The sequence below is a fragment of the Canis aureus genome, chromosome 7 (assembly GCF_053574225.1).
Source record: "Canis aureus isolate CA01 chromosome 7, VMU_Caureus_v.1.0, whole genome shotgun sequence".
NCBI classification, from domain to species: domain Eukaryota; kingdom Metazoa; phylum Chordata; class Mammalia; order Carnivora; family Canidae; genus Canis; species Canis aureus.
Genome location: NC_135617.1, coordinates 57,622,219 through 57,647,790, shown reverse-complemented (window position 1 = coordinate 57,647,790; position 25,572 = coordinate 57,622,219). Strand labels below are relative to the sequence as shown.

The 25,572-nt window shown below is 37.4% G+C and overlaps 1 protein-coding gene across 1 annotated transcript in view; it reads left to right on the top strand.

Moving 5' to 3' along the window:
- The first annotated feature begins 2,131 nt into the window (after positions 1-2,131).
- MEP1A (meprin A subunit alpha) overlaps positions 2,132-25,572 on the top strand; it is a 34,567-nt gene continuing 11,126 nt past the window's right edge. The window contains exons 1-9 of the mRNA XM_077903752.1: positions 2,132-2,221; positions 2,308-2,332; positions 2,420-2,470; positions 7,536-7,576; positions 8,088-8,163; positions 15,547-15,664; positions 19,240-19,415; positions 23,735-23,956; positions 24,723-24,872. Of these exons, the coding sequence (XP_077759878.1) occupies positions 2,153-2,221; positions 2,308-2,332; positions 2,420-2,470; positions 7,536-7,576; positions 8,088-8,163; positions 15,547-15,664; positions 19,240-19,415; positions 23,735-23,956; positions 24,723-24,872 (928 nt within the window). The 5' untranslated portion in view covers positions 2,132-2,152. The remainder of the gene's footprint in view (positions 2,222-2,307; positions 2,333-2,419; positions 2,471-7,535; positions 7,577-8,087; positions 8,164-15,546; positions 15,665-19,239; positions 19,416-23,734; positions 23,957-24,722; positions 24,873-25,572) is intronic.

Sequence of the window (25,572 nt, the reverse complement as noted above, 5' to 3'; positions counted from 1 at the left end):
TTCTTGACAATTACAAAATTACAAAAAAATTACAATTACAAAAAAAAAAGAAAAAAGAAAAAAAACCCCACACCATAACAAATAGGTTATATGGTACTTTGTGTACATATGTGTGTTTTTTTTTTTTTCTGTACATACCTGGAAGTATACCTTTTATTCTTAAATTTTTTTTTTGTTTTTGTATATTTTTTTATTGGAGTTCTATTTGCCAACATATAGCATAACGCCCAGTGCTCATCCCATCAAGTGCCCTCCTCAGTGCCCGTCACCCAGTCACCCCAACCCCCGCCCACCTCCTCTTCCACCACCCCTTGTTCGTTTCCCAGAGTTAGGAGTCTCTCATGTTTTGTCTCCCTCTCTGATATTTCCCACTCATTTTCTCTCCTTTCCCCTATAATCCCTTTCACTATTTTTTTATATTCCCCGAATGAATGAAACCATATAATGTTTGTCCTTCTCCGACTGACTTACTTCACTCAGCATAATACCCTCCAGTTCCAACCATGTTGAAGCAAATGGTGGGTATTCGTTGTTTCTAATGGCTGAGTAATATTCCATTGCATATATAGAAGAGGTGGACTTTTTAACTTATAAGCTATGCACATTTCAACTTATTAGACAGCATCAGGTTGCTGGTCTACCAGCAGTGTGTAAAATTTCCTATTTTCTCACATTCTTGTATGACCAGCCTTCTTCATTTAAGCCAATCTGAGCTTGAGGCGACATTTCATTGTTACTGGAACTGATATTTTTCTGATTGTGAGGTTAAAAATCTTTTTATATGTTTTTTATTGGCCTTTTGGGTTTTTTTGTGAATTCTGTGTTCATATTTTTTTTGCCCATTTTTCTCTTAGACCATCTTTTTCTCTTTTTAAATTTCATATTAATTTGTAGGAATTCCTTTATATATCCTGGATAACTTACTCTTCCTCAACTATATGCAGTATGAATATTTTCTTCCATTTGTGGCTTTTAACTATGCTTTTGTGTCTTTTGTCATGAAAAGTTTAAATTTTGATAGATTTACTATGATTTATATGTTTTTTTCTTGTTTAAGCAATCTTTTCTGACCTCAAAGTTAAAAGCATTTTCCTATATTTTTTCAAAGTTTAGATTTTGTATATACATCTTTAATCCACTCAGTTTTGTGTGGGGTGTGTGTGTTTGTGTGTGTGTGTGTGTGTGTGTGTGTATGAACAGTGTATGTGTGAGAGTTAAATTTTTTTCTCATATGAAAATGCTGTTGTCTTGTCCCCACATTATTATTGAAAGACCAAAGTTTCCCTATGGATTTTTTGGTTCCTATCATATGTGAAATTCCCATATATGCTTTCATCTGTTTTGATAGTTCTGTTCTGTAGACTACTTGTTCTTTCTTTTTGGGAATATCACACTGTCTACCATAACTTTATAAAAATCCTTAATATTCTATTAGGGCACTTCCTTTCTCCTTGTTCTTTCTTTTCAGTTTTCTTATATGTTATTGGAAGTTTACTTTTTTCATGTGAATTTTAGAAACAGGCTATCTGTTTGTCAAGTTTCACAAAAAACCTAAGATATTTGTTGGAATAATATGATATTCCAATAATAAGATATTTGTTGGAATAATATTTATAGACTAATGTCAAAAAATTACCATCTTTGTTACCTGAAGTCTTCCCATTTGTGAATATTTTGTATGTATAAATAAATATATGTGTGTATGTATGTGTATAGATAGTTTTTACGTCCTTTGATAATTGCTTTAAAATATTTCCATAAAATTGTTATTGATTATTTACTGGATTTAAGTACTTTATGGTTATTTTATAGATTATTTTTATTTCTATTGTGAAGTGGAACTTTTATCTGTTATATGAACAAATTTTGTTCATGTAGAGGAATATTCTATGCTGGTGCATAGAAATGTTACTGATTTTTATATGGTCATCGCAGTATTAACCTTTTCAAACCTGTCCCTGATCTGGGGAGCTTGAGATTTTATGTTAAACTTGATATCTGTCCTTAAAAGGGTTAATGACATTTTCTTTGGTTACTTTTTTTAATGCCATGATACATATGTGAGGGTCAAAGTTTCTAAGATGACAGCCAGAGCAAGGTCCAAAAAGTATTTATTGCAAGTTGTCTTTGCTCAGTCTGTTCATTCGCAACAATGGTTTGGACTAGATCTACTTGTGTTGTCTCTTTCATCTTGTTTTTTGCCCACATAGCAGCTGTATCAGTAAGTAGAGTTCTGCTTTCTTGGGTATTTAGAAATGTTAATTCTAGTTTATGTTAACAATTTTCTGTATATTTATTTTCTTTCAGATTAAGCATATTTCTAAAGGAAATGGTAAGAATTGATTGAAATGCATAGAGTGTTTCTGAAGTTTCTTTTATTCAGCAAGATAAGTAACTATTTCTTTCCTACTTTTAACAGTATATGCTGAAGATTTTGATGAACAAAAGGATATTTCAGCAATCAATTTAGGTGGGTTCAATTTCTGTACTATTAATGCTCTGAAATAATTTTAAATCTTGTGCTACAATTGCTTTATAGCAATTATGATAGGGTATTGGGTAACCTTAGGAGAGAAATATCTATTGGTGCTTCATTTGAATTTGCAGTTTCTGAAAAATGGAAATGTGGGAAGAGAATAATGGTTAGACCTAATTTTCTAGAGGAACTAGTGAATGCCTCATGGATCTAGAAATACATAACATGACTTTGGTTTACAAAAACTTCAGGTTTTTTGTATTTATTTATTTTTTAAATGAAAGAAAAGTAGATGATTACTCTGCTTGCAACATACACACGTGTATATGTATGTATGTAGACATGTGTAGTATATGCCTAGGGTTATATTTAGTAGGGGGAAAACCCCAGCCCCTCTACTGGTGTATCATATTCATTAGCAGCTGTTTGCTCAGGAGTTAGGGATGAGTGTAAAGGTGTTTCCATTTCAACACTTGTCTATAAACATTTTTCTTGAAGAACTCCATCAGTCTGGTCCATTACTGAGAGGAGAGAGAAGCTGGGGTTATCATCTCTTTTCTCTCTCTTACTCTGCTTCTAAAATGAGGAGAAGCCTTTACATTCTGGATATCTTTGGTTAGGTTTGGCAAGAAACAGAGATATTTATGATCTTAAACACCTTGTGGTTTACAAAAGCTTTATCACCAGTTGCATTTATCATTGAGGTTATATGTCAAAAGCCACAGTAAAGGGGATGCCTGGGTGGCTCAGTGGTTGAGCATCTGTCTTTGACTCAGGTTGTGATCCCAGGGTCCAGGGATCAAGTCCCACAATGGGCTCCCAGTAGGGTGCCTGCTTCTCTCTCTGCCTACATCTCTGCCTCTCTCTCTCTCTTCATTTCTCATGAATAAATAAATAAAATCTTAAAAAAAAACTGTAGTAGAGTAAGTGCTGTTACCATTTTGTAGGAAGATGACAAGGAAGTTTCTTGTGGTTGAGATAGTGATTGGGCTCATCTCCAGGTCTTCTGATTCAGCTCAGTGTGATTTGAAGACTACAAAACTCAAAAAAACCATACCTAAGGAATGAATTTCTGTGGCTTTGTCCCACTTACAGGGAAGGCAGGCTCATTGATATATAATTGGAAAAGCATGAAACAATTTTAAAGAAATAGTTTGATCAGGTAAATTGGTGAATGGGCCCCAAGACTTCAGAGCCAGGGATCAGATTCTCTCTCTTTAGTGCCAGGCAATCAAGGTGTATGGACTTGGGAGGATTTGCTGTAGTTTATACAGAGTTGGGACTAGAATTAGAGTTTTATTGATCTTGCCCTGATTTCTCCAGACCAAATAATTCTTTTACCTGAGAGCCACTCTTTATGCTTCTTCTTCACCAACCCTTCTGAGCTGTGCCTCCAATGAAGAAATCTTACCATGTGGGTTTTTTTTTCTTTCCAACCCTGCTGCCAGAATTATTAAGGTTGCCCATACAGCCAGATCCTACATCACAAAAACTGTTTGGGAAAAATCACAGAAAGGGAATTGTCCTCTTTTTGTCTTCTCTTTATGCTTCACATTTTAACCTTCTACCCCAGCATTTGTTGCCATCAGTGTTTTCATTTCAGTAAAAGCAATTCCCTCTTCTAGATCAGAGGCTCAGAGCCTCTGATTCTTATCTTTCTCTCAATGTACTTACCATCTATCAGCAAATGAAATTGGGTTTTCCATCAAATTGTATCACGGGTTGTGACTTAGCACTTTCTCTTTTCCTGCCCCGGCCTAAGCCATCTGGTCTGGCCAGGTTCTTGCAGCCTCTCAACTGCCCTTGCCTTCCTGCCCTCCCCCTGCATAGGCTATTCCTCAGAGTAGAAAGAGGTCTCCTCTGGAAGGATTCAGGCAATGTGTGGGACGCCTGGGTGGCTCAGCAATTGAGCATCTGCCTTTGGCTCAGGTAGTGATCCCGAGGTCCCTGGATCGAGTCCCACATCAGGCTCCCTGCATGGAGCCTACTTCTCCCTCTGCCTGTGTCTCTTCCTCTCTCTCTCTCTCTCTGTATCTCTCATGAGTAAATGAATAAAATCTTAAAAAAAAAAAAAAAAAAGGATTCAGGCCATGTCACTTCTCTTATCCACTCTCCCAGTCTTCCGACATTGGCCAGTGATGATTGACATCTCGTCCAACATAGAACACACGCCCTAGAACCTTGATTCCCAAGGTGTATTCCACAGGCAGTATCACCTATACCACCTAAGAGTTCTCTAGAAATGCAGCATCTTTGGTCTATCTGAGACCTACAGAAGCAGCACCTCCATGTGGATGGATCCCAGCAGATTCCCTGCAAATGAAAGTTTGAGATGAACTGACCCTGGCCAGCCATCTGATCTTACTTTTTTACTGCTCTCTCCCCTACTTATTTGGACTCTCCAGCCACCCTGACCCCCTAGCTATTCCTCTACAGAGGTGATTCTCAGTGTGTGGTTCCTCCCAACCAGCAGCATCAGTATCACCGGAAAACTTGTCAGAAGTGAAAATTCTTGGGCTCTGCCCTAGACTTGCTGACTGAGAAACCCTCAAGAGATTTTCATGCTGAAATTTAGAAAGTTGCTCTAAGACATCAAGGTTTTCTTGTATCATTTCTCTCTCTCTCTCTCTCTTTAAAGATTTTATTTATTTATTTGAGAAGGGGGGAGAGAGAGAACACAGAAGGAGAGGGAGAAGCAGACTCCTTACTGAGCAGAGAGCCCAACTCAGGGCTCGATCCCAGGACCCTGAGATCATGACTCGAACTGAGGGCAGATGCTTAACTGACTGAGCCACCCAAGTGCCCCCTGCCTCATTTCTATTTGCTTTTGCTCTTGCCATCAATACTCTTCTTTTATCTCCCACTCCATCAGATTTCTGCTTCAATGCCACCTCCTCAGAGAGGCCATCCTAAACCACCCTTTATAAAATATCAACCCTCCCACCCTTCACCACTTTTCTCCCCTATTTTTTTTATTGCTCTTTTCACTGTCTGCTACTCAACATTTATTTGTCTTTCCTCCGTCTCCAGTCAAGAATGTCACCTCCTTCAGGGCTTCGTTTTGTGCTGGCTTTGGTAGCACATATACTAAAACTTGAGGGCTTTGTTTTATTCTCTGCTACGTCCCTAGCATGTAGAACAAAGTCTTGCACACAATAGGTGCTTAATAAGTCTATGCTGCCCGAGCAGATTGGTCAATGAATCTCCTGAGGCTTATTTTTTTTTTCATTTTTATTTTTTAGAGAGAGAGTGCATGTGTACTCTAGGATGCAAGCAGGGAGATGATGGGTGGGGGAGGGAGCAGGGAAGGGGCAAGGACAGGGAAGGGGGCAGGCAGAGGAAGAGAGAGAGAGAGAGAAAGGGAGAGAGAGGGAGAGAGAATCTTAAGCAGGCTCCATGGAGTCTGACAGGGTGCTTGATTCCAGGATCCTGAGATGATGACCTGAGCAGAAATCCAGAGTCAGATGCCCAATTGAGCCACCCAGGTGCCCCTCTTGAACCTTATTTTTAATGGATATCTGTTTCTTTGGGAAGTGCTCCCGGCTCCCCCATTGCTGCACTCTCTTACCCCTGCAGGACCCCATCTATGCTGACCAACCTAGGGGCCAGGGTCTGAATGAGCTTGTTCCTATCACTCTAGAGGAGCCCAGCTGTCATCTCCATCCCTAATCCAGACCAATGTCAGAAAATGCAGGTGTTTGTTCATGACAAGCCTAAGCCAGAGTGTGAATAGACCAGCACATACTCCACCTCGTGAAAAGTAAATTCAAAACCTGGGTCCTATTTCCCATAGGGTAGTGATATAGATGCTGTTTTTGTTTAATTTTGCTGTTATCATATGCAGAAGTTAGGTTTATGGAGGTTAAGAAATATGTGCATGAGGAAAGAAATCATTGTGCTTTATTTCATCATTAGCAAGTGAAACCATGACTCCTCTTAATACCTAAAACCCTGGTGGTGTCATTTACCATGAATGAGCCATCAGCTTTGCCAAATGGGACCTCTGTGACTGTATGAGGCTATGATGATAACTCTCTAGCTTGATTTCCCAGCTGTAAATCAGGGGCTATTCTCAGAATGAAATACAATCCACTGACCCTGTTTGGAGTACTTTGTGTTTTACAGGGTGGGCTGTTTGTCAAACATGAGGGTTGTTATAAGAAAAGACATTCTTGGGATCCCTGGGTGGCGCAGCGGTTTGGCGCCTGCCTTTGGCCCAGGGCACGATCCTGGAGACCCGGGATCGATTCCCACGTCGGGCTCCCGGTGCATGGAGCCTGCTTCTCCCTCTGCCTGTGTCTCTGCCTCTCTCTCTCTCTGTGACTATCATAAATGAATAAAAATTAAAAAAAAAAGAAAAAAAAAAAGAAAAGACATTCTTTCAAATCCTCATAAATTTTTCCCACCAGGATCTTCCCTTTTAAGAATCCTATTTGCAAAAACACAATGAGGCCAGAATCAAGGAATACCATAATGGAGAAAGTTTATTATGCTAAGCTCCTGACAGCAGATATTTGCAGATACAGACTGAATGGATCAATACCTAGTTGCCTGATCTTTATTGTAAGAGCATCATCTTGACCTTGGCTTTTTATTTTTGTCATGGGACAGAGCAAAACCAAGTCACTTACCTAGGTTCACGAGGAAGGATAGAACAATAGCAGAAAGGACTTTGGATAGGAAGTCAGGAGTTCTTAAGCCCACTCAACTGCTGACCACCTAATGCATTACTTCCTGTCTCAAGGCTCCCTTGTGCCCCCTGAAGTCCGAAGAGGTTTGGAGTCAATGATCAAAAAGATCGCTTCTAACTCATTTCTTACTTTTAAGATTCTTGGACAAGGTTTCTTGTTCCAAAATGAAGACAAAGGATGTGATAATACACAATATTGATGGGCTATTTACATTTACTCAATTAGAGGGAATTTTGAATTGCTTCCAAAGACTTTGATAAAAGACTAACAATGCAAGATTTATAATGGAAAAGATTAATTTTATTATGTGAGATGCCTTTCAGTAATGCTCGTTCAAATATTTCTTCTTCTTTTTAATCTGCCTCTAGCTGCAGGCTTGGACCTCTTTCAAGGGGACATCCTCCTGCAGGTGAGTATCTTCCAAAGACACAATAGCATTCCTCAGGACTGGCTGTTTTTTTATTACTAGGAGCCTCTGCTGTGTCCAACCCTGGGCTGGGCACTGTGGAGAACATGTAAGAATCTAATCTATCATCTATACCCACAAGAGTTTCCACTGTCGCTGATGATGACAAAGACAGATGAAAAATTAACAAACGGTACAAAGAATCTGTAATTATCACATTACTTGTTCACCCAACTTTCCTAGTAAGTGAAGACTGAGAAGGAAATGCACCAATATGTTTAAAATGGCTATCTCAGTTTTTAGAAATTGAAGATCTTCTAAATTTAGTTCTTAATAATTTCTCTGCAGTTTCCAAATTGTCTATAATGAATTAGTATTGCTTTTGTAATCAGAATACAAACACTCTCGTTTGAATCGTATGATAGGTTGTTTGTGGTATGAAAGTTCAGCAGAGGAGGAGGCCAGGGGGCCTCAAGAATTCACCTTCCCAGTCTTCTTTGCCTTGTTTCCACAGAACTCCAGAAATGGCCTGAGAGATCCTGAAGCCAGGTGGAAGTTCCCCATTCCTTACATTCTGGCTGACAATCTGGGTAATGTTAATTGTTTTAATTAGAAGCTTTGGGTTTTACTCTTCTCTACCCTGCTCCTCCTATTCATCAGCTTCGAATTGGGAGTAACACCAATGCATCTGAGGGTTTCCAAGCCCTGATGATTCTTTATCCTGTGAGATGAAAGGCATAACATTGTATTGACCCAGTGCTACTTAACCAGTCTGAGATACAGTGCATTGAATGGTAATTTTAAAAATTACAGAGTATCAAACAATAATTGTAAAAGTGCAGAACACATTAACATGTTAATGAAACCAAAAAGCACCCTGAAGAATAAAAGTACAGAAATATAATTTGGCTTCACAACCATGAAAAAATTTTCGCTTTCAAGACTAGTTTAGCTGAATCTAAATATATTTTCAGCATACTGATTTCTTCCCCTTTTGTTATGAGACAAACATTCTGAACTTTTGAGAAAGAGAAAAATCTGTATTTCATATGTTCAGAGTCCTTGTTCCTCAGTATTAATAATTTCAATCCTCTCTCAGGATAAAGGGCGGGTTAAGTTATAGTTCACTCACTGTTGGAAATAATACTCAGGGGAAATAAGTAAATATTTGAAGCCATGGTGGACCCTGGCTGACCCCAAGCAGGTGACTGACAGCTGAGCAGCCAGGATGATGCAATGCTTACAAGGCTTATACCACATGGATGGAGGTAGATCAAAGGAGAGGGGGAGCCGGGACAAGCTTGCTCAATCTTAACAGACCCTAGATTGCTCCCACTCTCAGGAGATAGAGCTTATGTTTCCCTATTTTCCACCACTGTCATCAGTGCTGATCCCTTTTCTGGAGGAGAGTGAGATATAAACAAATGCTGTTGTTCTCAGTGATTGTTTTGGAAATTTGAGGTTTTATTCCTCCCAGTGTTTGGTGGCACACCTTCAAATTCACAGAGCACTCATATTTATTGGAATGCGATTGGAGAAACATCAGCTTTCCAGAGGGGTATATTTTCCCCATTGCAATTTTTCTTCCTGTCTATTGCACCTGCACTATCCTCCCTTCCATCATACATAGACACACTCATTGAATCACCAATATGTGCTGGACATGGTGCCTTCATCAAATATTTGATTTAAGCTTCACCAGGCCTCTGTGCGGTGTTAAGTCAGTGCCTCTCAGACTTTTATGTACATAAGGCTCTGCTGAGGATTTTGTGGAATTGCAGAGTAGGTCGGGGGGTGGGGTCTCAGATTCTGCACCACCCCCCCAGGTGATGCTGGTGCTTTTGGGCTGCTGGCCATAGCTTGAGTAGCAAGGTCTCTTTAGCTGCAGGTTGGTGACAGATTAAGAGAGTAAGATGGAAGACAGGTGGCCTGAAATAAGGTAGCAGCAGTAGTGGCTCTTAAGTACCCCACATGAGAATCACTTTTAGTGTAAAAAAAAAAATTAGATGCCTAGGCCTATACCATTGCAAAAAGCAAACATCCTAGAATTTCATATTTGTATACAATTCTTTTATTAAAGTTAGATTTACACAGAGTAAAATACACAAATCAGTGTAAAAGCCAATGACTTTTGATAAATGCATAAACTTATGTAACCCATTCTCCCATCACTCCAGAAATTTCCCATGTGCTTGTACAGCCAATCTCTACCCACCTCTCCAAGACACTACCATTCTAATCACCTTTCCCTATAAATTGTTTTACCTGATTTATAGATAAATGGAATCATTTAGCATGTACTGTTTTGTATCTGGCTACTTTTGCTTAACATAGTTTTGAAGTTTTTCCATATTGTTGCAGGCCAGTAGTTCATTTTTTTTTTTTTTTTACAACTCAGTAATGTTCCTCAGTAATATGGCAATTTTTTAAAGATTTTATTTATTGATTCATGGGAGACACAGAGAGAAAGGCAGTGACATAGGCAGAGAGAGAAGCAGGCTTCCTGCAGGGAGCCTGATGCAGGACTCGATCCCAGGATCCCGGGATCACGACCTGAGCCAAAGGCACTCAACCACTAAGCCACCCAGGTGCCCCATTAATATGGCAATTGTTTATCCATTTTTCAATTGATGGACATTAAGTTGTGTCAAGTTTGAGCTCTTACGAAGAAAGATGGTATGATCATTCTTGTACAAGTCTGCATGGATAAATAAATATATATGTTTATATATATATTTTGTCTTGAGCAAATTTCTAGAAATAGAATTGCTTGATCATATGACAAATATATGTTTAACTTTAGTAAAAAATGCCAGGCAGTTTTCAAAACTCGCTGCACCATTTTTCATTCTCACTAGCAATGTAGCTGTGTCCCACTTGCTCTACATTTTCAATAACATTGGTGGTGTTAATGTTTCTTAATTGCAGCCATTCTACTGGTTGCAAAATGGAATCTCACTGTGATTTTAATTTGCATTTCCTAATGACTAATGATATTTCCCACATTGCCATGTGTCATTGACCATTTTTGTATGTTTTTTTATGAATGATCTGTTCTACTCTTATTATGCTTTTTTTATCATATTATTTGTCTCTTCATTATCTGTAGAAGAATTTCATATATTATGGACGAAGTCTTGTCAGAGATAGATAGATATCTCGAAAATTTTTTCCTAGTCTGTGACTTTCTTTTTTTGTTTATTTTTAAAGCAGTGTATTGATTTATTAATCTTTTCAAAGAAGCAACTTTTGACTTAATTTTTTCTACCTTCTCTGCTTTCCATTTCATTGCTTTTTGCTTATCTTTATTATTTCCTTTCTTCTACTTAATTCCAGTTTAATTTGCTCTTTTTTTATATTAAAGGTTGAAATTTATATCATTGACTTTAAACCTTCACTTTTCTAATGAAATATAATTCTATAATATGACACCTAAAGCTATACATTTTATTTGAAGCTCTACTTTAAGTGTTTTCCACAAATTTTGATATGGTTGTATCTTTATTCAAGTTCAGATATGTTCTAATTTCAATTGTAATTTTTAAAAATCCATGGATCAGTTAGAAGTGTGTTTTTAAATTTACAAATTTCTATAGCACTTCCAGATATTCTGTTACTGATTTCTAGTTTAATTTTGTTAAGGTCAGAGAACATACTGATCTTTTTGAAATTTACTGAGGCATATTTTGTGGCCTATCTTTGTGACTGTTCCATGTGTACTGGAAAAGAACTTACATTTGGCTGATTTGGGCTGTGTTATTTTATCAATGTCAAATAGGTCAAGGTGGTTGGTTGTGTTGCTCAAATATTTTTATCTGCATGGAGTTTTGGACTATTTTATCTGCTACTGAGAGAAAGGTGCTAAACTCTTTAACTATAATTGAGTGTTTGCATATCTCTTCTTTTAGCATTTTCTTGAAACTCTTCCTTTGGGCAAGCACATTGTTATATCGTCTAGCTAAATTGACTCATCATTTGAGGAAATTTCTCTTGGTAATTTTATAGTAATCCTCTTTATTTTGGAATCTAATTCCAAAATTTAAATATAGCTACACCAGCTTTTTAAAACTTACTGTTTTCACTGTGTATCTTTTTCAGGTTTTCACCCTTAACCTATCAATGTCTTTTGAGTGTCTTTTCTTCAGACAATATATATTTGAGTCTCACTTTTTTTTATCAAATATATCAACTTCTGAATTTCAATTGGAATATTTGGTCTATTTACATTTAATGTAATTATTGATATAAATTGATTTAGAAGTATCGGTTATTATTTGTCTCCTAGTTTTTATTTTATTCTTCTTTTCCTGCCTTCTTTTGGTTAAATCTAACAATTTAATATTTAATTTGGCTCTTGTAGTGGCTTTTTAGCTCAACCCTTTTGTCTTATTTTGTGAGGCTTTGTCACAGGAATTACACAATTTGTAGCCTTCACATGTAACAGTATACTTAGACTTAACAGTGTGCATTTTGCATAAAATATAAGCATTTTACAACAGTATCATTCCATTTATACCCCTTCCTTTCATGTATTGTTGGCTTATATATATTTTCAACCACATATTTTTATTTATTTGTTTATTTATTTATTTATTTATTTATTTATTTATTTATTTATTTTTTAAAGATTTTATTTATTCATTCACGAGAGACACACACACAGAGAGAGGCTGAGACACAGGCAGAGGGAGAAGCAGGCTCCATGCAGGGAGCCCGACGCGGGACTCGATCCCGAGTCTCTAGGATCACGCCCTGGGCTGAAGGCGGCGCTAAACCGCTGAGCCACCGGGGGCTGCCCAACCACATATTTTTATAAACCTCATAATACAGTGTTAACATTTTTTGCCCTTTAATCAGTTGTCTCAGAGTAATTAATGAAGAAAAGTAGTCTTTGTATTTGCTTTTATACTTGCAATTTCTGGTGGTGTTCATTCCTCCTGGAGATCTGAGTTCCTATCTGGTTTCTTTTCTCTTCAGCCTAAAGAACTTCCTCTACCATCTTTTTTTTTTTTTTTTTAAGTAGGCTCCATAACCAATGTGGGGCCCAATTTGGGGCTTGAACTCTCAACCCTGAGATCAAGACCCACGCTAGATCAAAAGGTCAATGCTTAACTGACTGAGCCACCCAGGCACCCCTTCCTTTAACATTTCTTGTTAAAAAAAACAAAAAACAAATTCTCTTCTTTCTCCAAAATAATGTTTACTGTCTTCATTTTGAAGGGCATTTTTTTTTTTTTTACTGGAAATAGAATTTAATTTAATAGGTTTTTATTCTTCTTTAAAGTTGTAATTATCGTCTTTTTCTTTTCCCCATTTTGTTATGAAAAATCTTAAATATATGAAAAGCTGAAAGAATTGTGCAGTGAACACTCATATACTCATCACCTACATTATACAAACAGCATTCTGCTATATTTGCTTTATCTTATTAATCCATCCTGTCCATCCTCCTATCCATCTATAGATGCATTCAATTTCTGATACATTTCAAAGTAAATTGCAGGGACAGTATGCTTTACTCCAAACACTGCGGCATGTGTATCTTTAACTAAAGTCTAATATTTGTTTATGGTTCTTTTTTCTGTAACTGTACATAGAGTAAAATGGATGGAGTCTTAAGTGTACAGTTCAATGAATTTTAAAATATTTATGAATCTTGTAACTTATACATTACACTTATACAATGTAAAAATATTCATGCAACTCCTATTAAGATATGGAGCACTTTTATTATCCCAGAAAATTCTCTCATGTTCTTTCACAGTTATTCTTATCCTTTCAGAAATAACATTTTGTTGTTGTTTTATTTTTTTAAAAAGATTTTATTTATTTATTCACGAGAGACACACACAGAGAGAGAAAGAAACAAAGACACAGGCAGAGGGAGAAGCAGGCTCCATGCAGGGAGCCTGACGTGGGACTCGATCCCGGGTCTCCAGGATCACGCCCTGGACCGAAGGCGGTGCTAAACCGCTGAGCCACCCAGGCTGCCTTTGTTGTGTTAATCATAGATGAGTTTGCCTGTTCTAGAATTTCATGCAAACAGAATCATATTTTATGCTTTTTTCAATTACTCAGTAAAATGTTTTTGAGATTCACGAATGTTGTTGTATGCATCAATAACTTTTCCTTTTTATTATTGAGTGGCATTCCATTGTATGAATACAGTATATGACAGCTTTTTCAACCAATCTCCTGTTGATAGACACCTGGGTTGATTCTATGCTTGAGTTTTTATGAATAACTTACTATGAACATTCTTGTACATGCCTGTTTTGAATATATGGTTTTATATTCATGTCTCCTGTGTAAATATCTAAAGTGAAATTGCTGGGTTATAATACAGATGTAGGTTTAGTGTTGGATCTCTTTTAAAGTGCTTGTACCATTTTACAGACTTCGACAAACAATGAATGAATGTTCATTTACTCTACATCCTTGCCAAAATTCATTGTTGTTATTCTTTTTAATTCTAGCCATGCCGGTGAACATATAATGGCAATTAATTGTGGTTTTAGTCTACTTATTGCTGTTTTACTTTCTTTTTGTTTACTTATTGGTCATTTGTATGTCTTCCTTTGTGAATATCTGTTTAGATAGTTTGCCCATTAAAAAAATTAGTTATTTGTCTCTTCTACTTTGAGTTGTAGGAGTCTTTTATATATTCTAGATACAAGTCTTTTGTCAGATATGTATTTTGCAAATACAGTTACATTGTCTCTGGAGTATTTTCCTAACTTTTGTGGAAACTTAGCTGTCTTGGGTACAAATGTTTATATTATAAATGTTACTAAGAATAGATAAAATTTCATGAAAATCTTTCAGTAGGTTTAGTGCATACTCTTGTTGTTGTTATCTATGTTATTTCCACAAGTAATTTATTGATTATTCCACTGATTATTTATTTAATGACATTAATATAATCTTATGACATCTGAGCTGTGGAATCTCCAACTCGGTAGTTTATTAAATGAAATAAGGGCCAGGAAAACATAAGGTAAGTACTTTGTAAAGTGCTAAGAATTATAAACTCTGAGAGAATGCACAAAATCAAATTTACAACAAATACAACTTTATATAACCTAGCTTAATTTTTAACTTAGAGCTCTACTTTCAAGGAGTTGATGGGAGAGAAAAAAGAAAACACACATACTAAGTAAAATATAATCTCTATTCCTCTGGAGTATCTTTCCTCCCCACCTCATGCTTGTCTTACGCAATGCCAGGGTGTGTGTATGTGCGGTGAAAGGAAAAACATTTGATCATTGGTCACTGGTCCTAACCTACAGGTCACTAATAAGCCCCTACTGTTCTGGCCTCTTCAGGTTCATTAGGCTTCTGCTGCTTTTGTTCCAAGTTTGGGTTATAAAGATATTTTCCAAGGCTGTTTCCAGTGCTACCTGTTTAGTCTTGTCATCTTTCCACATGTCTTGCAGGGAAGCAGGTTAACATCACATGTGCTTCTTATGCTTCCAGAACCCATAAACCTTTCTAAACTCTGCTCTCTTCCTCCAGCAAGAGGGGGTATCTTATTAGACTGGGGTTAGCACCATTCTTATTGCTTCTCTCCAAGTGCTTTATTTACATAGAAGACAGAAATGAGTTGCAATCATTTCTGTCTTCTGCTCTGCAGTGTGACTCTCCTGAGGCAGTGTACTCAGGATCTTCACTTGAATGAGGAAAGGGGGAGAGAGGAAATGAGGTAGTTTGTTTATAATTTTGTCCAACTACACATACAGGTATATTCTTATCATGTAGGTCTATTTACATTATGCATTTAAAGTTTGCACTTAATGTTTATGTACCCGACTAGTTTTGTAGTTTTAGTTTCCAAGGAATCTACTTACTACCAAAAAATGTAGACCATAGACCTCTGTGAATTTCATGTGGTGGCAAGATCTTCTCTAAACTATGTTATGTGTATTATCTAAGATCTAAGTAATGCTCATTGATATTTTTACTGGTTTCTGCAGGGCTGAATGCCAAAGGAGCCATTCTTTATGCTTTTGAAATGTTCCGCCTCAGGTCCTGTGTGGATTTCAAGCCCTATGAAGGAGAGAGCTCATATATCATATTTCAAAAGTTTGATGGGTAAGTATGAAATTTTACAGAGTATGTAATCATGCATTCTTTTGTTTATAAAACTGATACATGTCTTTCTTTATTTTTGATACATGTCTTTCAAAAGAAGAAACTAGGAAGAAACTAAAAGCAAAATCACATCTTTCTCAGTGAATTTTAAAATTCAATAACATTTTTAATGCCCTAGATGGAGAAGGAGTTGCTTAGACACCTCTGGGCCTAAGGAGATTTATTTCGATTCTTTTCCTGGGTTTAGGTCATGATTTAAATTACAGTACTTTTTCTAAACTCAGTTGTATTAAAATATAAATTATAAACCCCTTTTTATGGTATTCCTTTAAATTATGCTACTCTGTTGGCTGGATTTCTTTGAGAAGTTCTAGATGTAGTTTGTAGTTATTTATTTCCCAGGAAAAATAAATGGTATATCAAGAAAAAGTTTCTCTTTTTCAGTGGCATTTATGTCAATCAACCTGGGCTAGATGAGGCTGGAAAGCCAAGCTAACATCTGCCTTGATTGCATGTTTGTGTCTTTAAGGCCCAACTGGAGACATTCCTCCTGCTGCTCCCAGATTGCCTCTAGGTGTTGCCTGGATTTGGTTGTCTAGTTCTGCTAGTGTTTTTGTTAATTATGGATGGATAACAGAGATGAGGAAGGAAGTTAACACCTGCTTTTGCCCCTTAAGAAAAAAAAATGCAAAATATAGTAGAAAAAAAATAAAATTGTGATGACCACTTAGATACCAGTTAAGTACCTTACTTAATTGAGTAGTTGCTCTCTTGGCTCAGGCTTTTATTAAAACGCAAATTTATGTACACCTAGTATGTGCCGGGAAGTATGTTAGTCTCTAGATACAAAGAAGCATAAGACACAGTCTTAGTTCTCATAAGGTTTAGAGTTGGCAATTGGGGATAGTGGAGAGACAACAAGGAAATAGTTAGATATGCTATGAGGAGTGCTCTGAGCCACAAGAAGACATAGAGACAGAGGAGAAAGAGGGACAAAATGGGGTATGGGAAGGGAGGGAGACCCAGAGAGAAAGGGGAAAGGAAGAAGAAGGAAGAGAAGAGAGACAGAAGAACAAAAGCAAACACAAACACAAATCTGGCGTGCCTGGAGAACTCACTAAGTTCTGAGTGTCTGAAGTTTTGCATGTAAGGGGCAGAGTGGTGGGCCATGGAGCCAGGACCATAAACAAGAACCTGTTCAGAGATAAACCATATATGAGGAAATCCACCATTCTGTGCATGATTTATGATATGCTCAGGTTTCCATTTTAGAAAAATTACTCTAGCAACAGTGGATAAAGAATTGAAGTGGCAGCATGACTGGTGGCAGGAGACCAATTAAAGAATGTCCCAACTGTCCAGGACAGAAATAAAAAGGGACCTGCACTGAAGAAGAGTAGTTGAAATGAAGGAGCAGGACTGGATTTCAGAACTATGAAAACAGGGGACTTCTCAGAAGCTGGTTGTTAGGGGGCACCTGGGTGGCTCAGTGGTTGAGCATCTGCTTTTGGCTCAGGTCGTGATCTTGGGGTAGTTCTTAGTTCATGTGAGGGGTTAAGAAGAAAGAGGAATCAAGGGTGTCTGTTTGATTTTTGATTCAATGACTGTCGAGTAGTAACTTCATCCTCCGAGCCTGGCAATACTGTCAGAAGAACCACTTTAGGGATAAGATAGTCAATGTGTTTCTGAACATGTCCTGAGGTTCTTGTGGGTCATGTAAGTGGAGATAACCAATAGTATTTGCCCAGTTTCTTTTCATGTGAAGGAAAAACATGTAAAGTATAGCTTGGGCCTTGCCAAGAACACAGATTTTGGAGGTTCTCTGTTTTTGACCTTTTCGTCTTGTCCCTTGGCAACATTTTAGCTTCAAGAAAGTGCCAAAGCCTTTAGTTATTTATTGAAGACTTCAGGGAAAAAAAAGTTCATTTTCTTAACACTTTTATATCCACTTTTAGCTACCACTGTCTTTTCTCTCTCTCTCTCTTAAAAATAAAACTAAGCTAATGTGATCACTTTCCAAAAGTTCTTTCCTTCCTAGTGAAATTCTGTCTTCTTTTCAGTTTTTAACTAAATCCCTGAAGTACTTGATAAAGAGGTAGGTCAACTTTGAGGGACATTCTCTGTAAAACCTGAATCTGGGAGATTCTTACTGCCTGTGGCCAGGAGGGGTCTCTGTTACATTTAAATTAGGGGAAGGGAAAAAGAGAGGAAGAAGGTCAGTTGCAGGGGGGAGAAGCTGCACCAAAGTGCCCCAAATCCTTCAGGGTTCTGGTCCCCTGAAGCAAGATGTTAACTGGGTTCTTTAAGAAAGACAACGGAAAAGATTGAGAGCTGCAGAGTTGTGGCATTTTTGCAACTTACATATTTCCATTGGAGGAGGGATGTTAAAAAAAAAAAGGTAAATAGTAAGTGCTTCCTCTGGATTTCGGATATTTCACGGAGTCAACTGATTTGGTAATGAAATGCTACTGTCAGAGAGGCAAATAGATCATGACCATGTTTGCATAACTCAGTGAGGTTACAAAAGATCATTGATTGTATTCTTAAAATTGGTGAATTTCATGGTATGGAAGTTATACCTTAACATGTTATTAGAAGATAATTAAGATCTACCTCAGAGTAGAAATCAAATCCATTAGCATTTGAGGGTATATGGTATTAACAATCTCCAGGAAGGTGATGGCAAAGTAAGACAATGTGATTGTCACCAAAGAACTTGGAGTCCATTGGTCTCTTTTAAAATTATGAGCAAATCTCTGAATCTGTTGAGCACTGGTTAGAGTATAGATCCTCTTCCACAACTTAAAGCAGATAAGGAAACAATTCATGGAAGGCTTTGGATTTGCTAAGAGAGGTAAAAAGTTGGATTTATAAAAAAAAAGAAAAGACAAAATAATTGGGGAAAAAAGGGGAGCAAAATGCTGCACCATGTGGAATTTAGAGAATCTGGGAGAAGATCATGAATCTACTGTTTTTTTTCGAGAAGTTATGGGTCCTTCTTGCCCAGAGCCCTTCAGAAATGGTAGGTGGCCAGCTATGTGCTTTCATAACTCTGCAGATCCACTGACAGCCAAAGAAATGAATTGGCTTCTTCAATGCGGTTCTTGTTTGTGATCAAAGAACTTATACCTGTCCATTTAGGAAGTTTGAAAATTCATTTAAGTATAAAGAAGAAAATTTAAATCACCCATAGCCACCACCTAGAGACAACTTAATACTGTGGTACAAAAGCAATGGTATTATTCTGTGGAATGCCCTTTGGGTTTGTGAAGGTGAGAAAGGATGCCAACTTTTACTTCTTTCTACCTGGTGCATTATTAGGATTGATTTGCCTCTGAGAATATGTCACTTTGATAATGCACCACAACTTTCAAAGCCTGCTTATTATTTCCTCCAGGAAATGTTGCTCATTTAGCCAGTCCCCTATTTTGAACTATTAGCTTATGAGGATGCTACTGATAATTTCTTTTTTTAAATCAAACCTAACTTCCTTCAAATTTGTGTTCTGGAACCCTGTGAGTTACAGCCCCTTCAGAGTTCTTTAGGAGAAAATTTCCCTCTTCTCTTCTTTAAAGATGCTGGTCTGAGGTTGGCGATCAACACGTGGGACAGAACCTTTCCATTGGCCAAGGATGTGACTATAAGGCCATTATTGAACATGAGATCCTCCATGCTTTGGGATTTTACCATGAGCAGTCAAGAACTGACCGAGATGACTATGTGAACATCTGGTGGGATGAAATTCTTCCAGGTGTGTAGAATCCCAAGTACTTGGGTGGGATTTGCTGTCATCTTTATCACTTGCTGGGACCAACCCTGGGATGTCCAGTCTCATCTGTGTGCAGATAGAAGCATCAGCTGGGAACACAGATAGGAAAAGGATTTGTTGGCCTTTCCTGTGGGCTGTGCTCATCTGATTATAACTGACACCAGATAAGGGCCTTAGGGAATTGTATATGTTGGCTAACTCAATGTTAACTGAAACTTAATCAGAAACTTTTGCTTTGTTTCAGTGTTTTCATTGAAAAGCTATCTAAAATGCTGTCTATTTTCCTGTTGTAGTAAACTGACATCCTCTGAGGATGTCATAGTCATTTTTCCGGATGTGAGATCACATGTAGGTCTAGGAGTCTGCATGAAGTTTAGTTGAACATCCGATGACCCTAATATATACTCAAGAACTTTGTTGGTGCTTTACCAAATCAATGATAGGTGTTTAAAAACAAAATAAAACAACAACAAAAATAAATTCTTTCATTTGAAATTGTCACTTCAATTGTGTTCATTCTGGCTGATAGCCTGAGTTCTAGTTAACCAAAATTTACTGGCCTTTCTTACTCCTGTCTTACTCCTTCCTCTCTTCTAAGTACCTCTCTCCTTCTGCCTCCAGCCACATTATGCAAAGGATAATACAGTCTCAGTTCACTTATTGTTAGTCAAGTATGTTATTCTAACAATTTTTGTGTTCCTTAGCTTCTTTAGACCTCCTTGGATGCCACCTTTCCTAGTTGTTTGAGACAACTAACTAGAGTGTTTTTGAGCATACTAAACACTTAAAAAAATTATTTATTTATTTAAGAGAGAGCATGAGCAGGGGGAGGGGCAGAGGGAGCCTGAAGCCTTGCAGCTGATCCCAGGACCCTGAGATCCCAGGATCCTGAGATCATGACCTGAGCTGAAGGCAGACACTTAAACCAACTGACCCACCCAGGCGACACCCCGCCCCTTTTTATAGATTTTGTTTAATTATTTGGGAGAGAGAAATTGAGAAAAAACACTTTTATTGATCAGTTTCCCAATGTGCTGGGGAACAAAGTCAGTATTGTGTTTCTGAAAGCACCTGGTTTTTATTTAGGAATTAGTTCAGGAAGTGGAAAAACATTCTTTTTGGCAGCAAATTATTAATAAAACCTTAATGTATTAAAATACCTCATCTATTACCATATGTGGCTTTCACAAAGCAAATAATTGCTTTATAATTATCTGTTTTAGTTAGATTCTAATTTCATATATGGGTTCATATATAGCAGTGTATTTATAATGATTTTATATTTAGGGACTTGTAAGATCTTGTCATACTTTAAAATTAAATACAAAGCTCCAAAGAGCTTCTGCCAAAACTAACTAATTTTGAAGTAAGGTGGATCAACAGTTCTCACATGAGGTAGGGTTAGGGATGGCTAATCATATCAAAATCACCTAAAGGGTTTCTCAATCTGGGTCCTTCCCACTACCTCATATTCTGATATGTCTATGAATGTGAAGTGGTGAGGAAAGAAGGAAAACTGTGTGGTTTGTGAAGACCTGATACAGCCAGGATTGACCCTGCACACACACACACACACACACACACACGCACACACACACACACACTTCTATCCATCTTACCACCCAACCACTGAGCTAGAGATCAAGTAATATTCTTCTTTGCCTCCCAGTCCAATCTAGAAAAGTATTGTGGGTATTCCCCTAGACCTGAAATAACAGATCAAATTTATTGTATTTGTCTCCTGGATGTAATAGTGTTATAACCGGGTCTCTATAGGAGGGGAAAGAGAGTAGGGTCACTGGTCAAAGGATCTAATCTCCACTTGCAAGACTCGGGGCACTATTTGACTGTCTGTACATGCCTAGAGACTTGGATTTCCTACTTTCCTATACATAAACTTGGTTCTGTTGAATGTCAAATAAGGATGTAGAAAACATTCACGTTTTTAAGTATAAAGAACACAATGATTAGTGCTTTTAAAATGATTTTCAGCCAAATGAAGGTCCCTTTCTCAGAAGGAGCCAACACATTTGCCAGTGTAATTTTCAGACTTGCTCAGTTCTTAGTTGAACATGATTTACCCAACATGTGTTGCTTATTCCTATCTATATTTTCATCAGGTATAATTCCATTTACCTAAATGTCCTGAACTGTTCTCAAATGACATGTCAGATCAATAAGATGGTAAGCAAGGGCAGTATTCTTGCTCAGGTAATTTATAACTTTCTTTGCATCTTGTCTTCAGTTGATGACAATCTTACCCTTCGACCTAAGGCAATACTGCGCTGGCAATGTAGTTCTGTCCTCAAATACATCTCCCATCTCTTAAGCCAGAATTGTGTTTTCTGAATCTGTTCTCTTAAACCAAGGAAAGACTTCAATTTCTAAGGTCTAGCAGGAGCCCACAGACTACAGCCTGTGGGCCATATTCACAGCCATGCCCATTTATTTACATATTTTCTATGGTTGCTTTTGTGCTACAATGACAGAGTTGAGCAGTTGTGTCAAAGACCATATATCTTGCAAAGTCAAAAATATTTTCTATCTGACCATTTACAAAAGATTTGCTGAGTGGCCTCTGGTTTACAGTATCACTTCCTCTTCTAGGCGCTCAGCTTTAAGTTCCCTGAAGGCAGGACCTTGCCTGTCCTAACCACTGCCAGGGGCCACCACTACTTAGCACAACTCCCAGTACGTAGAGAGTAGGCCCAGCAAGAATGTGTTGAATACAATTTTTAAAAAATTATTCAAAACAGAATTCTTGAATGATAAAGAATAAAGTGATCTATCTATTCTAACTTGTTAATTTTAGTGACAGTCAAGGAAAACCTATCCAGTGAATTTGAATGTTCTGTTTTTTTTTTTTTTTGAATGTTCTGTTAAGATTTCACAAGGAGTAACCAGGAGAGCCCAGACCAAGCCCCAGTCCTCACACCAGCCGGATATTCTTTACAGTTCTATCCCATAAGATAGGACAACCTGGGGCCAAATGCTCTGGAAGGAATTACTTTCCACTTCCCTGTTTGAGTCATTTATTTCTTACAGTCCTGGGCCACCTTTGAAAATGTTTTGATCCCTTTCAAGTTAAGTCTCCATGAAATCCCATGAGTTGGGAGGATGAAACACTGGTATTCTCATTTTACAGTTAAAACAAAGTTTTGATCAGTTGTGTTCATTGGCTTTTCCAAAAGCATTTGGAAACTCCCTCCAGCACCTGCTGGACCACTGCCCGGTAGGCCCATGTTGCATGGGTCTTCTTCACTCCTAAATGCACCTGCATTGATGTCTTTGCAAGGTGGTTACATTTTCTTCTAATTGTTAAAAATGACTAGATGGGAAGCTAGAAAAGGAAAACATGAAGATGGGAAGTCATGATGAGGGAGTCATGAGCATTCTCATTAAGTTTTCCTGTCACTCCCTAAGAAGGAAATTGAAAATCTGTGAACTTCTCATTATTGCAACTGAAACAGTAAATTCCTGATGGCTAGTGGATTAAAAGAACATCTGTTCGGTTTCTCATTTCAGCATTCCACATTGCAACATATATTATCTTACTTGCACTAATCTCATAAAGATCTTTTCCTCTTCTATTTTGAAAGGAAAGTCAATGTTCTTCTTCCTATTTTATTTTTCTCTCCATGAGGCTATTTCTGGAAAAGGATGTGAACCTTAACTGACAGGATACCCCTTTCTTGGCAGTTGCTGACTTTTCCCTCTGCCCCTTGGTCTTCCTTTCTCTAACCCATGAAAGAGCTGGCCAGGTACAGCTTTTGGTGGATGAGGTACTTGCCTATTAGCAAGATGTACCAATCCTGAATATTCTCCTGAATTCAAAAATTCCTTTTCCAGCCATTTGGAACGCCTGCCTCCACTTTGATATTATATCTTCTCTTCCTTAAAACTTTACATGTACACATACACACATATTTATTTATTCCTTTATTTGTAAAATGAACATTTGACTTAAATATATACATATATTTAATAATTTGTATGTAAAATTTATATATTAATTATAGCATTCCTTTTTATATTTATTTTTGAATATATTTTTAACTTTTATAAGTGTATGTACTACTGTATAAAATACTAATATATTATTCATTACTTACTATTAATAATATGTGTTTATTTTATATATATCATACTAGTTATAAACTATGTTAATATGTATATATATTTAAATCAACTCTTCATTCTTTTTCTTTTCTTTCTTTTTTGTCTCTGGGTCTCTGCTTAAGTATCTAGTCAAAGAGGACAGGAGAGGGGAAATAATATAACTGGTTCTCTCTCTCTGATAGGTTACGAGCACAACTTTAACACCTATGATGACACCTTCATCACAGACCTCAACACACCTTATGACTATGAGTCTTTGATGCACTACGAGCCTTTTTCATTTAATAAGAATGAAAGTGCTCCTACCATCACGGCCAAGATCCCTGAGTTTAACACCATCATTGGACAGCGACTGGATTTCAGTGCCACTGATTTGGAGAGGCTGAACCGAATGTACAATTGCAGTGAGTACTGATAGGTCTGAACAGTAGGTAAAAAAAAACCTCAAAGAGTTTCCCCCAGCCCTTCAGTTTCCCATACATTTCCCTTCACTATTTCTTCCTGTTTTAGTTAAGGAAATTGGACAAATTACATAGGCTAGTTTATCTCTAGAGTAGAAAAGATTGTAACACCCACCTCATTATAGGATAATTATGAAAATCAAAGATGTGATTGTGTTTTACAAAGTAAAAGTGTTGGACTGATGATATAAGGAGCTGTGATTGTCTAACATCTTCAGCTTCCTTTTGAAAGGTGCACCCTTATGTAACTCAAGATAAGGGATGAGCTTGAAACTATCTTTTATCCTGAAAATTTCTTTGCCCAATTTAGTTGTTCTAGAGTCATCTAGTGCTCAGAGATGGGATGTTTTCTAAGATGACTCTATTAGTCTTCAGAGACACATTTTTAAAATTCTGTTCAACATATATGTGCAGAAGACCTACTAAGTACAAAGACCTATTTGGTACCTCCTTCCTGATCTAAAGGAGTTCTTGGTTGACATTTACAGCAAAGTATGATGACATTTATCATTTGACTCTTGTGAGGTGGGTAGGGCTACATCTATGTTGGACGTTCTAAGACATAAGGGTGACAACAGGATTTGCATTTGAGGAAAGTCAAGAAAATGTGCTGGATGTAAACAATGCGGTCTTTTTAGCTTAAGACATTAGATAACCTGAAATAAAATGACTAAAATTTTTAACCAGGTGACAAAAATATCATTTGCAGCCACAACTCACACACTTTTGGACCATTGTGCTTTTGAGAAGGCAAACATCTGTGGGATGATTCAGGGTACCAGAGATGATGCTGACTGGGTCCATGAGGACAGCACTAAGCCTGGAGAAGTAGATCACACTTTGGTGGGACGATGCACAGGTAAGTGAAGGCAGAAAGTAAGCACACTGACGTGGTCCACCAGGTTCAATTTGAATATGACAGCTTACATGTTTTGCCTCAGTTGAAATGTTAGTTATCAAACTTGGAAATCCAAACAAGCACAAAGACTGTTTCTCATATCTTAATTATTAACTCAATAAAAAGTATGCAGGTTCTGGGCATGCCAAAGAAAGATGCATTTAAATGATGACAAAGCGGGGGATCCCTGGGTGGCGCAGCAGTTTAGCGCCTGCCTTTGGCCCAGGGCGCGATCCTGGAGACCCGGGATCGAATCCTACGTCGGGCTCCCAGTGCATGGAGCCTGCTTCTCCCACTGCCTGTGTCTCTGCCTCATTCTCTCTCTGTGTGTGACTATCATAAATAAAAAATGAAAAATAAATAAAAAATAAAAAATAAATAAAAAAAATTAAATGATGACAAAGCTAATACAGACATGTAGTTGATAAGGCATGATTTTGTAAATAAAGGTAAAATATCTAGAGCAGAGCCCTCCCATAGAACCATAATGCAAACCACATGCATAACGTGGAATTTTCTAGGAGCCATATAAAAAGAAATGAGAAATTCTTTTTAATGATACATTTTATTTAACTCTATATATCCAAAATTTTAGCATTTTTAACAGAATTTTTTAAAGATTTTATTTATTTATTCATGAGAGACAGAGAGAGAGAGAGAG